This window comes from Labrus mixtus, chromosome 6 (genome assembly GCF_963584025.1).
Source record: "Labrus mixtus chromosome 6, fLabMix1.1, whole genome shotgun sequence".
Classification (NCBI taxonomy): domain Eukaryota; kingdom Metazoa; phylum Chordata; class Actinopteri; order Labriformes; family Labridae; genus Labrus; species Labrus mixtus.
This window is the reverse complement of record NC_083617.1, coordinates 6,582,523-6,596,673: the sequence shown is the minus strand read 5'-3', so window position 1 is coordinate 6,596,673 and position 14,151 is coordinate 6,582,523. Positions and strand designations below refer to the sequence as shown.

The window sequence follows — 14,151 nt, the reverse complement described above, 5'->3', positions numbered from 1 at the left end:
GTTTATTTGCGATTCAAATCCTACAAAGGTTGAGGAATTCTCATTTCGGGTCCATTTTCGGGGTCTTTCCGCATTAAACAGAACATTTAATCTCTTTGCTGATGCTTTCCTGTACATGCCTTCGTAATATTCTCTAAAAAAAGAATGTCTTATCTGGCTTCCACTCATACCACTCACTGTGAGACCTTTCTGGGGAATGTGTAAACAAAAACCGGTGTTAATTGCATCGGTTGAATCCTAGTGGCAGTAACATTGTAGAAATATTCTGCGTTTTCTCTGATGGTCTTGTGTGGTTTTGTATGTCTATTAGAGGCATCACTTTTAAATAAAGATTATTATTATCCTCATATTTTGTTTAAATACAGTTACAAAAATGGTATTCAAGTCTCGGTGAAGTCTAAAACCCTCATTTTTCTGATGTCATTCACACTTGAGAGTACAGCGTTTTATTTCTGCACTTTGATCCTTCTAAAACCTGCGTTGAAAGAATAGACAGTTGTCAGACATCCTACCTGGAGGGCGCTCGACTGGCTTATTCAGCACGACGTCGGGAGAGGAGCAGGTATCAGGGCTGGACACAGGAGCCGGCTGCTCGGCTAGAATAGCTTCAGTGTGAGCGGACATGTTGGGCGGTGTGGGTGACTCAGAGTAGGTCAGGGGCAGGATGTCTCTGCAGATGGTGAGCTGAACAGAGCCCTCCGCTTTACGCAGGATGTCCACCACTTTACTGTGGCTCAGACCGGACACGATCACGCCGTTCACCTGAAAACACACAGTGACAATCAGGCCTTGTTTCCCCCCCCCCCCACTACAGGGATAATTAAAGATAGAGAAGCATGGTACCTCTAATAGAATATCTCCAACTCTCAGCCGACCGTCCTGCTCAGCTACTCCACCAGAGCAGATATCCTTCACTCTGAGCATGCTGCCATTAGTTCCCCCAACCAAAGCAAAGCCAAGGCCTCCTCCCTCTGGTTTTGTGAAGTCCACTTGCATGATGCAACTCTAAATAAACCACAGGAAGAAAGTAGGAGAAAGAAAACGAAAAAAATTGGAGGAATTGAGTGATGAATAATTTTTGCTTTCTGGAAATTTGATTCCATTTTTTTTTTTTTTTTTTGCAGGAACACTTTTTTTCCCCCCCTGCAAGTAATCCCCTCATATTGTTCAAACATATATCAGTTGTTAAAAAGTCTGACGCACACACACACACACGTAGACAGTGGCCCCCCCTGCGGAGAATACATCCGCAGATTGACACACAGTAGACTCATGTTACAGTGTGTGTTACATAAAACAATTTGAAAGATGTGCTGGAGAAGAAAAATTAAATCGACAGAACTGGATGTGAAAATGAAGACGTGGACTTAGAAAGAATGAGCTTTTGGACAAAGGAAAGTAGCATTTGATAAAACTTACATCTTTATCTTGGGTGAAAGGGAGACATCGGAAATTCCCCGCAGTCCTACACACAGCTTCGACTGAAAAAAACAAAAACAGGTTAAGAGTTATCAATGATCACAAGCTAATGCAGAAAGTCATTTATAGTATCTAAAATGATGCAGATAATAAATCATCAAAAAGTCAGTCAGCCATGTTAACGCTTTTATAAAGAAACGTCTGGAGTACGGTCCAAAGCTGTCAACAGAAGTTCCCTGAGGCAAGATTTGACATCCATGCATCCTTTCTGCCAATGGAAGTTTTCGCTGTAGACACGGGGGGAAGAAACAACACACACCAACCTCCCACCTCTTCGGCCATTTTATAAGAGAAGTGTTGATGGGTGCGTCTCTTCTATGACAGGTGAACAAGTCTGCTCTTTTCAGACTGACCCCTCTCCACTGTCCCTGTTTGCTGCATGCGCCGTCACCAAGCAACTGTGCTACCTGCCCGGTAGACCACTGTCTGTATGCCACTGTGTGTGTGTGTGTGTGTGTGTGTGTGTGTGTGTGTGTGTGTGTGTGTGTGTGTGTGTGTGTGTGTGTGTGTGTGTGTGTGTGTGTGAGACAGATACAGCCCTGCAGTCCTATACACCAGTGGAGGGCCTGAGGCTTGCTAATTATTAATCCTGCTGTGAGAGCCCAGGATCTGTCTGTCAGCATTCAAATCACTCACACTCACACACACACACACACACACACACACACACACACACACACTCAAACACACAGCTGCAAAGACAACTATCTTTCAGCACCGAGCTCCGGCTTCATGCAGACAAAGCAGCAACAAGCTAGAGTCATTGTGCTGATAGAAAACGTGAGGAGATAGGCCCAAGTACAGAAAACCTCTCTTGGTGTTTTTTTTTTTTGGACACTTTCTAATATTTTATGTTTAGGTGAAAATGCCCCTAAGACTTCTATAACAAACAATTGAATTCAATTGTTCAAAACCTCACCATCTTCAGTAGGAGAGTCTCTCTCTGGAGAGACCGGCTCTTCAAAACGGGCAAAGAATTTCCTGTCCTTCTTCCAGTCAAACAGACCTACAAGAGAGAACAGCTTAGAAGTGTAACACCGTCGTTAGTACAAAAACATTTATTTAGCATACAGATGAAGAGCTCACAAAACATTCTGCTAATGATTGATCCTAAATGATCCTCAGCGGAGCACAAACATTTCTGGTTTCTAGGCAGTCCAACAAAACTTTCCTGTTGATGTGTCCTTGGGTTAAGTCAAGCAGGTGAAAGCATCCCATTAACCCTTCAGAGCAACTCACCGTTCCACTTAGCCTTCGGGGTCACTGGTGTTTCCTCTCTGTGGCAGACACAAACATGAGAGTCACTCAGAGACACAAAGAACAAAACACCTATATGAACACATTTCTCCAGTTTGAGGACACAAACCTGATGATTTTGAGTTTAACTTTTCGCGGGGCGATCTCACAGGCTTTGACTGCATCCTCCAGGGTCATTCCCAGCGTGCACCTGCCGCTGATGTAGAGGATCTTGTCGTTGGGTTGGACGCTGCCCTCCTCGCTGGCAGGAGAGCCTGGCACCACCTCCAGACAGTAGATGCCCTGCCATTTGCTGCCAATGCCTCCTGTCAGCTTAATACCTACACACAAACAGTAGGACAACACCGGTGATGTGCGCTGAAGCCTGTAAGCATTCGGCATGACATAATACACATGTACATATAGACCCAATAAGCACATTCAAAATCTGTGAATCTCTGCCTTCTTAAAATCAAAAAAGAAAAAAACTCAGCAAAATGTTGCTGCTTGAACAATTTCACAGGGCTGTGAAGTGTCAAAAATCCAAGTTTGATTGACATCTTCCTCATCAAACTCCAAAAAAATTGCACATGAGACATCAGTGAAGTTCAACACGATACTGAATGTTTAAGTGGTTTTAGTTTGGCTGCGAAGAACACCTACCATAAAACTTATAATAATTGAGAAAATAAAGGCAGGCCTCAATTAAAGGCCCCTATGCATCGAGTGTTTTTAAATAGTTAGCAAAACAATAATAAGGGGATAAAAAGTGCAGCAGTTTGGCATAGATGAGCTCAAGATCAAATGACTGATTTCTTATCAAAACATTTGAATGATGTCCTAATTGTTTACACAGTGAAATATGATTTCAGTGCAGATTTAAAATTCTATAGTCTTTTCCATCTCTGCTGTGCATGAGTTTGATTTGGAAATAATGAAAAGTCTGTCTCGCATTGACATCTGTCCCGAATAATGGCAGGCTAATCTCATAGATTGGAGTAATTAAAGGCTATTAAATGAAGATTTAACCCATAAACGCAATGCTAACTGATGGCTCTGTGGCACTTGCTACTAGTACTGTTTCAATACATAGCTTGTCTCTTGCAGCTAAAAATATAAAACTGAGGTCAATACTCAACATCCCTGGCTGTCATTAATTGTCCACACACATCCCAACAGTGGGAGTAAAAGCAGAATAACTTTATTTTATTAACTTTTATCTGACCTTTCCTCTGACTGAATAAACTACCTCACAATTAACAATTTGCTCCGAGTAAAATCCAATTCCAGAAAATGTTATTGAAATTTATAATTATTATGTTCTTTTGATTTTGTATTTAAAAAGCTTTTTTTTTAGATTCTATCTATTTTATAAAAAAGGCCTAACATATAAAGGCTCGGCTTTGTTAGATTGGATCTACAGGTTCTTTGAAATGAGTGGTAAAAAAATGTCAGAGCCCCACCAAGCTGTCCTGAAGGCGTCTTGTAGAGAACAACATCTGGCAGGCTGTCACAGGGAGGCGGGGCCACCAGGTTGGTAACAGCCCTCCCCAGGGTCATGCTCAGTTTTCTCGGAGACGACCTGAGGATCGTCATGGCAACGTCGTCTGCAACACTGGTGACATTATGCCCATTTACCTGGAAACCAATAAGAGATCATCACTGTCACCTTGACCACTACTCACTCAACACAAACACTTCACAACGATATAACGTTCGGTATTGAAGATGTGTGTGTGTTTAAGCGTACTGTGATGAGTCTGTCTCCAGCTCTGAGACGACCGTCTGACTTGGCGGGGTTGTCCAGTATTTCCTGGATGTAGTAGCAGTTGTCCAGCTTGCTTCGGGTGATGGTGAACCCAAAGCTTCCACTCCTGGATTTGCTCAGAAGGACTGTCAGCTCAAACTCTTTGACCAAACCCTGACAGGGAAACAACAAGACAAATCATTTAAACTTTTACCTTCAATAAATAACAAGAAGCATCCCTTCAAGCTAATACTTAAATGTTAACACCTTGGTGGACTCTGGTGAACTTAGTGAATAAAAAAGTGTTTCCTCAAATTCCTTTAATCCTTGTTACAGATTTCTAAGCACTAAACCTTGACATCTGCTGTCAATGTACTAAGCAGAGAAAGACAGAGGTATGGAGAAACAAGAGCATGGGCTAATGCATCTGTTGTTTCTGCTCGGTAGGATAACTCACTGTGGTGAAACGTTTTTGATATGAATTAAAGGTTAAAAAATACATTGTAAAGCAGTATAGCGTATGCAAATGTAAGTGGGTTGGTAAACTTTGATTTATGCTGATAAGAATTAAAAAACATAGAATATCATTGACACTAAACTTCACCCCCATAAAACACTACCCACATGACCTGCTTCATTATTATCATTGTATTATTGTATTATTATTATTATTTAGCATCAATATATATATACATATATACTGTACATTCTATATATTTTATTATACTAGTCTATATTATATAACATTTCATTATATTACACTATATTGTTCATATTGCACTATATTATATTATATTATATTATACTACATTATATTATATAAGTGCACTCTGCATTACTGTAGTACAACACTGCCTCTCTTCTCTGCTGTTTTACATCACTTGTTGCTATTTATCATACCAAGTCACTTTAATCATCACTTGTCACTTTATCTTGTCATTCTCTGCAAATACTGTCTCAATTCTCAATTCTCCCCAGTTCACTTCATCATTCATTTTGTACTGTATATACCCCCTGTTTTTATTTTTATTTTTATTTATCTTATCTATTCTGTTTAATGTGTATTTGAGCTTTCTTGTCTGTGCTGCTGTAACGCCCGAATTTCCCCTCTGGGGATCAATAAAGTACTATCCTATCCTATATTGAATCTTTGTTACCAGTTTGGTTGTTTATACTGGCTATGCAATTTAATCACAATTAAATGCTACATGTGAAATGTAACATGCTTGAAATTGATTACTTCAACATTTAAAACAAACATCTACAGTATATCTTTGGCTGCTCGTAAATTGTTACAAGCCAAATACTCCGTCTAAATCAATAATATCTTATATATGACAAGAATATTGAGGTGAAACTAAAATTTTCCGGCGGGGGTAAAGTAAGCCAAAAACACAAAACTTGGCAAACTTGCCTTTCTTCTACTCTCTTCCTCCTCTTCATCCAAATCTGCATCATCATCCTTGTACGTCCTCTCTCTTTTCTCCGGTTCTTCCCTCTGCAGCGTGTGGCTCGGACCAATAGGGGGCAGCACTGGGTGAGGTAGCGTCGGTGCAGGTGGACTTGCACAGGGAGGCACAGAGGACATGACCTGCGCTGTGATGGGGGACAGTGACGGAGCAGGAGGCTGAGGTGGAGGCACGAGAGGCCTGCTGCTCTTGGACATGGCTTTGTAGTGACTGGGGAGAAGCCCCTGCTGGATCGGGTGGTGCTTGGCTTTGGGCGGCTGCGTCGTCAGGGGCTGAGAAAGGTGGGTCAGGGGGAAGGTGTTCAGGGTGTCGGACGAGAGGTTGAGAGGTGAGATGTTTGTGGTCGGGGTGTGAGGATTTAGGTTTGGATTGTGAGAGCTGAATCCGGAGGAGGGGACGGAGGTTTGAGAGTGGGGGGCTGGGAGGTTGGTTGAGGGGGTGTGAGAGGTGAGATTGGAGGAAAAGCTGTGAGGAGGCTCCATTGTGGAGCTGATGGTCAGGTACTCTTCATCCGCCATGATGGTCAGTCCATTTCCCATCAGACAGTAGGTCACACTTCCATCGGCCTCCTCTCGGACTCCACTGCAGATAAACAAAGAGTACTTAAGAGACTGTAGAGCACTCGAGCAGGGGAGGATCCACGGGGTCTGGGCATATCTCAAAATCCCTGTTGCCACCCCAAAATCCTGAACTATGATTGGCTAACTACCTTGTAGTAGCTGGTACTTATGTTATACTCATTTTCACCTGTCATGATGTCAGTCTGTGAAACATATTCAGTTGCTTTGCATGATCTGCACTTCTACAAAACTCCTTATTCATCGTATACGGGCTTGGGTACAAACGCTCATTTCAGCCTCTGCACAGGGTTCATTTCAGCTGCTGTCTCTTTAAGGCTTCCCTCCCGATGTAAGCCTATGTAAGAGGTTTCAACCGCTCACATGAGGGCCTGAAGGCGTCTTGTGAGATTCTTGGTTTTGTATCAGAAAAACTAACGCGTGATTTGCGTGATCCTGGGTTGATCTGAAACCTTGCCCATGTTTAGTATGGGCATCCAGCGTTGTAACACTATATGTGAGTTTTAGGATGGGGATCAGTAGTACATCACCTGTAAAGGGACCATTATTTACAAAATGAACATGAATTTTATATAGAATGAGACTTGAAACCAGCGATGAGATCCATAAACGTGTTAGGAAAATATGACCTGAGTTAATAAAACAACAGACATTGGGGCACTTTTGCATCTGTTTACATTCAAATGGATTTCTGTTTTGCAATTAGTAAAGTTCCCCCCCCCTGTTGGCCGTTAGACAGAATGCAGATTTAAGGCTCGTCACCATTGTATCACTTTTAAAACCAGAGGCTTCCTCCACTTCTGATAAACAGCATATGTTTACATGTTATATGATGTTATATGATGTGATAATATGTGAAATAAGATGTGTAATAATATGTCATACTGTAGTTTTCATTACCTGGAATAAACATAGCTGGAGGCAGTTTTAGGACAGACGTCCATAGGCGTCACAACGGAGCTCGTCGTCGTTGCCACCTCCTTCTCCTCCCCTTTGCCTCTGCTCCCCTGCTTTGCTTCCACCTCCTCCGGTGGTCTCCCAGCGGTCGGTTGGGACTCTGGCGGGGCTGTCGGAGAGCCGGGTGCAGGTGAGGCAGGTGATGCTGGGGAAGCGGGTGAGGCTGGTGAGACTGGCGACGGAGGCGACGTAGGCGATGTGGGTGACGGGGGCAAGCGGGGAGGCGATGGGAGAGGCTGGTTGTTCTGGCCTTGGATTTCAACACCCTCCTGGTTGTCTGGGAGTGCGGGAGGTGCAGGAGGTTCTGGCCTCTTTTCCGCTGCGTTGGTCACGTCGTCCTCCTGAGTGGGAGCCGGCTTCAGGACGGGTATTTTGACATCATATTTAAACTTAAGCAGCTGGCTGTAGTCGTCTCCTAGTCTGATGTCCAGAGACTGAGACCGGACCTCTCTGAAGGCTGCAGGACTCTACAGAACCAGACAGGAGATGGTAAGTCTGGATTTTCTTTTTCAAAGTTCATACTTTTTTTTTAACCACATTTGGGTGTGCAGAATCAGTGAATAGGTTTATTCAGACATTAATATAGGATATAATGTAATTGTATTAACATGCAACAAAATACAGGTGCATACTTACACACATATATCCAACTGTTAACTACTCTCTACCTTTGTACATAAAGTGTATGTGTGTGCATACTTGTGCATGTTTGTTAACTCACCAGTGTGTTTTCATCTACAACATAAAATACTCCAGGACCTGGTCTGCAGATCAACAGATGAACTTCAGATGGAGCACCACGTAGCAGAAACAAGACTCTCTGAAACAATATACACACAAACACACACACGCACAGAAAACTGTTGGTGCAGGAAGGTTTGGGTATTAAAGTCTGGAGACAAAAACCCATTATGTTTTTTTTGTTGCTATGCTAAAACGCTTGTGTGTAAATACCACACATGTTGGCCGGACACAAAAGATTAAATGACACATCAAACGCTCGGACACAACCGGCTCGCTATTTTTGGTTGTCTGAGCTTAAAGGATTAGTGATGGGATGACGTGCTCGAGATCTTAAGAAAGAACAGGGTCACTAGGAGAGCTGCTCACTCACTCGCCGGCCCATTCACAATTATTCCTCAACAGACAGAAACGACTGCTGTGTTTTCATTAGTGAACAAAGTATGAACACTTTTTAGGCTGTTGTGAGCTCCATGTTTATCAAAGTGTGCAGCAACATTGATCTCCAATCGCCATTTTGATATCACACAATACTTAAAATAATTAACCATAGCAGAACCTCTTATATGCAACAAAAAAAAAAAAACTTTCTTTGCACATGAAAACAGGCTGGCTTAATTTTCCATGGCAACAATGCTAAAGGATGTATTTAATTTATTAATCTTTATTTTTTTTTTATGTTTCAGTGTTGCAGGATTAGTGCTTAAAAGAAAAGCATCCATTAAACATGCATGGGTAATGTATGGAAAAAAAGAAACAGCAACAAAATGCAAAGAAAAAAATCCGAATCGTTTGAAATGACCGATCAACTAAAAGAAGGTTTCCGTGCATTAAGACTGAAATATGCAAAAACAAAAGGGAAGAGTGTGGGAGTGGAAACGCTCTGTTTAGGGAACACAAAAACGAGAGAAAACGATACACTCATTTAAAAGCCTCGGTTTGTACCTGGTAAGAGAGGTCCTTGACGGGCTCTTTGTTCACCGACAGGATGATGTCGCCCGCTCGTAGCAGGCCGCTCTCCAGCGCCGGCTGTCCCGGGAACAGGCGCTTGATGCGGACCACGCTGCCACTGTCGGGCCCCGAGTGCAGCCACGAGATGTTAAAGCTGAAACCGAGGCCGGACAAACTCTTCCTCAGCACCACTTCATGTGTGTTTTCTAGGGGGAAAAAAAAAAAAGGGAGAAGGAGGGGAATCTTGGAGCATCAATGTGTGTTGTGTAATCTTTAATCAGTAATGTAGGCTGCATTTTGGATCACTGTGTTAAAAAATTGTACATCAATCTCTCCAACACGTATCTTTGAGATGAACAGCCTTAATAATAGAATTTGAAAAGGCAGAAAATCCTTCATTTCTTTGTACATCTCCTGTAGAGAAAATCAGAGACGAGGAACTGTCCCTTTAACTCAGCTGAACAGGCAGCTTCGAGGTTTCAGAGCATGTAGTCTCGGGGGACAGAGGCAGCGTCAGCTCTGGATGACTCTGACAGAAACCACAATGTAGCTGTCAGATGACTCACAGTCACCTCTGGGCCATGTGTGCAAATGTGTGTGTGTGTGTGTGTGTGTGTGTGTGTGTGTGTGTGTGTGTGTGTGTGTGTGTGTGTGTCTTTTTTTTCCCCCTTTTGTGAGCGTTTGTGCCCCTTCCTCTCCCCTCTCACCATCAGTCACAAAGCTGTAGTCCTTGGCTCGACCACTCAAGGTCGTTTCCATGGAGACTTCAGTCCTGGGGGGCTGTGTGTGTGATGGACAGTGGGCCAAAGGGGGGCAGGGAGATTCAGGTCTGGGCTCCAGTATTATGGTTGGCTCCCTTTCCAACAGCAGGTTCACCACCTACAGGGAACAGATGCACATACACCCTCTTTTTTAACAGTTTGTTCAATCATTGCTACAGAAAATGATGAACACTATCAACAGTTACTGAGCGTTTTCTCTGCGCATGTAATAACCCAGGCAACAAATTGTATGAATATATCGATTTATGAATAGTGTAGGGCTTACTGTATCATGTAAATGTATTGTGATGATTAGAATTAAATAACAAGCTGTCGGTGTTGTTCTTAACCTCACGTTGTCCCTGGCAACCAATCATAGCTGTGTGTTTAAAACAGGAAGTAGTTGTAGAGAAAGACTGGCTCACACAGGTAGCAGACTAACTAAGTAACCACTTTAAACTCTTTTAAAAACGATTAATGAGCTTATTCTTTGAATGGTGTAATGTCTGGCCACGGTTGTAAAGACCCTAATTAAATGGAGATTGGTACCTAATATTACATTTCTAGATGATTAGCTTTAAAATGTATTGAATTGTTTTTTCAAGCTCCTGTGAATAGTTTTTAGCTGGTAATAAAAACACACTGAAATTAATAAAGATTAATTTATAAATCATAACCAAACCATAACCATCAAAGAGAAGATCATTTATTCATATATAGTTATTTTAAATGCCTGTCACTCCTGACCCAGGGTAGGTGTCCAAATAACTTGCTTGTTTGAGATTATGAATATTCCCCCTTTGTCCACAGGGGTCGCCAAATCAAGACAACCGAAAAGTTACTGAAAGGAGCTTTAAGAGTTCGACAAGTCCTAATGTCCAACTAATAAAAGTTGAATAGTCAATTACAAAACAACTCAAATGAGGGGGTTTTGAATCTTTAACCACTTAATGGTTTCATTTGAGGTACATTAGACAAAGAAAAGAGCAAAATTGTAATCATGTTTGAAGGAAATAAAGAATGAGGACAGCACATACGACCTGGATGCAGGACTCAAACATTGCAACGCTGGACATCAAGCTAGCTTCATTTCCTTTATATTTTGACAATGTGCAATATTGAAGACAAAAATCATATTTATACAATACTGTATTTATATTCCATATAATATTTATATTCTACAACTCTTCAAAGTTATAATCATATGCAGCACACATTCTATCAGTCTTTGTTTTTCTTTTATATTTTGTTTTTGTTTGTTTATTGTTTTTTTATTTACACGATTCTTCTTAGCACCTGGTTAAATAACGTTGTTGTTTATTTTTTGAATGCACTACTTTTTATGCAATTATATCACAAGAGATGTTGTATTTGTTTATTGCAAGTGCATAGTTGCATGTGTGCATACATGCATGTGTGTGTGTGTGTGTGTGTGTGTGTGTGTGTGTGTGTGTGTGTGTGTGTGTGTGTGTGTGTGTGTGTGTGTGTGTGTGTGTGTGTGTGTGCGTGTGTGTGTGTGTGCGTGTTTACCTCCCCAGTCCTCTTCAGGCACTCGACAGCTTGTTGGTGAGTCACGCCCCTTAGGTTGGACCCGTCAACCTCCAGCAGTCTGTCACCTGTCATATGCACAAACGCAAATCTCATCATCATTAGCAACAGTAACACATAAACGTTTAGTGTGTGTGTGTGTGTGTGTGTGTGTGTACTTGTGTGTGTTGTTGTGTGTGTGCGTTTGATGGTCTTGTCAACAAATCTAAAAATCTTTCCTGCTCACTGAAGCAATGAATGAAGCAGACACAGCGCAGTGGCAGAAATGGCGTGCCAAAAAAACATAAATGACTGACAAAAAAAAAGAAAAGACTATAACAATGAAAAGCCTCAAGAACAACTTCTCTAAAGAGCTTTAATCTAAAAGGTCCACTGCATTACTCTAAATCCACTTTCAAGTTATTTCAAATTCAGAATTTGGGAATTGAAAAATCTCTGGGGTCTGTGACAGATGTGGTAGATATTGCTCAGGGTTTTTATCGTACCCTTTGATTATGAGAATAGTCATTCAAAGTCAAATAACACTGTGATCCTTTTAAATTAAAGAGTGGAAAAAAAAGATGTTGGCCTGTGCTGCATCTTTACACATGATCAAATATTGAAATGAAAACAAAAAAATTACCGATCTGTATTCGTCCATCTTGCTCTGTAGCTCCTCCAGGCACCAGACTCTTGATGTAAATACCTCCGTATCGCACGTTGGTGGTTATTCCTCCCTTTGAAATAAAGAAAATAACAAAGAAGACATTTATCTTTTTGTACATATTAAAAAAAACAAACAAAAAAAAAAACAAACATACAAAAGATTAAACATATTTTGTCAAGTTGATGGTGAGACTGTACCAGCGCTAGCTTCCAGATCATCACTGTCACAGCAGGCATTTAAAACGTACTCTGACTCAGGGTGTAGACATCCAACTCGCCTAATTGATTGTTACCTTTTGGCCTTTGCGTGAAGGCCCTATAAATCGGTTCGCCTGAGCTGATCTCGCACTTCAAGAACAAAGTCACTAAGTCCTTGGCACAATTTCCCGTGTGTATGTCAACAGGGCATCAGGCACAAGGCCGTATGCCTGGGCACAGTAATGGTCCTTCAGCTTCTCTGTTTGAACTTCTTCAGTCATAGAGGAAGTGGGGATGATAAGTAGAACTAATGTAAACTCCTGTAGAGCAACAAAGCTAACAAAAGAAATACAGTGAGGTGCCAGTGAACGTAGGCAGAGTCCTCTTTTTTTTCAAGGTTATAATGTTTATTTTTTCAAAAAAAAAAAAAAGGTTTCGGAACATGTAAATCTTATTTTATCAAACCCCTCTAAATGAAAGCGTGAACTGAGTCTTGACAGTAGGATTTTAAGAGACTGCTATATATAGGACTGTAAGAGTTTTAGCTTAATGTAGTAGAGACCGCGGTAACACACTGAGCCTGTCTAAAACCATACACCTTCTCCCTACACACTCTCACACCATCCACGTGTAGGGTCAGCCACATTGAGTGCCGTCCAAAACCTCTGAGGGTTGAGTGAGAGTAGGTAGGTAAACCCTCCGATAGTGAGTCTGCACGAACGCCGGCTTACTGAACAGGTGTAACACCTTTTAGTGTTTGTCATGGGGGCACTCCATACATAAAAGTTCTGCGTTATCCCCCGTGCCCTGCACAAACTTAAACTTCTTTACATAAGACAAAATTGTATGAACAAACAGATGTAAGAAATTAAAAAAAGTTAACATAAAAACCAGGACCTAAATAATGATTTTCTAGTCTTGAAAACAGTATGTGTGTTTATTTGACTGATAAGTGTTTTATAGAAAGAAGGACTTACAAAAACTAATCCTCTTATAAACATAACATTGAAACGATAAGATGTAATAATAATCATAATATAAAGGAGTTTTTCTCATTTTGTGTTCTGATTTGAATGAGCTTGCCCAACATTATTTATGTGTACAGCTCATTATTTAAATCTGACTTATCATGGTTATATAAAGTTCCTTTTTCCGTGGGAGCGAGGGGAGTTTGTCCCAAAGCTCGCTGCTTTATTTCAACCCTCCATCGTTAGGAGGGGAACGTCATTCAGCTGTGGGCGTGACGTCAGACAGAGTTCACTCAGTAACAGAGTGTGAGTGTGTAGGGAGCGGTTTGAAAAAGGCCTCACTATGAAACCTGCTGGATTAATGACAGTTACTCTGCACATGCTCAGTAGGATTCTCTCCCTTCCTCATAATCACTTCACAAAGGCCGAAGATTTCAACAAAAAAAAAAAATTTGAGGTAAGACATTTTTTGGGGGTTGTAGACTACTGAATTTCTCTTATGCTGTCTAATAGATATACTATTGCTCTGACGTCATACAACTCCGGAAACTTAAAATAATTCTAACCACATAAAAAAAAGTCAAATGTTCAGATAGCCTGCTACTGCAGAAATGTGATTTAAGGTTTGATGGAGGTTGGATAAAATAAGCGTGTCCTTATTAGTCCAAATATAGCAAAAAAATGATTAATTTGCACATATATGTTTAGTTTTTTGGGGTTTTTTTAAACAGGTGATGAGTGTATTAATTGTTACTTACAGCAACACTCATGCCAAGACTGCCACCACTTTTCTTCAGCTCCACCACAAACCGCTCCCCAGTTTTCAGACTAAGGATAGAGGGAGACCTGGAACATACGTCCTGAAAAAGAGCC

General features: G+C 41.3%; 1 protein-coding gene across 1 annotated transcript in view; it reads right to left on the bottom strand.

Moving 5' to 3' along the window:
* Nucleotides 1-14,151, bottom strand: part of ptpn20 (protein tyrosine phosphatase non-receptor type 20) — a 36,308-nt gene that overhangs the window by 9,656 nt on the left and 12,501 nt on the right. The window contains exons 23-38 of the mRNA XM_061039699.1: nt 14,037-14,138; nt 12,090-12,183; nt 11,450-11,535; nt 9,866-10,037; nt 9,153-9,364; nt 8,188-8,286; nt 7,410-7,933; nt 5,877-6,513; nt 4,466-4,636; nt 4,179-4,353; nt 2,846-3,056; nt 2,719-2,756; nt 2,399-2,485; nt 1,420-1,481; nt 844-1,005; nt 513-762 (exon numbers count right to left, since the gene is read on the bottom strand). Coding sequence (XP_060895682.1) covers nt 513-762; nt 844-1,005; nt 1,420-1,481; nt 2,399-2,485; nt 2,719-2,756; nt 2,846-3,056; nt 4,179-4,353; nt 4,466-4,636; nt 5,877-6,513; nt 7,410-7,933; nt 8,188-8,286; nt 9,153-9,364; nt 9,866-10,037; nt 11,450-11,535; nt 12,090-12,183; nt 14,037-14,138 — 3,082 coding nt within the window. The remainder of the gene's footprint in view (nt 1-512; nt 763-843; nt 1,006-1,419; nt 1,482-2,398; nt 2,486-2,718; nt 2,757-2,845; nt 3,057-4,178; nt 4,354-4,465; nt 4,637-5,876; nt 6,514-7,409; nt 7,934-8,187; nt 8,287-9,152; nt 9,365-9,865; nt 10,038-11,449; nt 11,536-12,089; nt 12,184-14,036; nt 14,139-14,151) is intronic.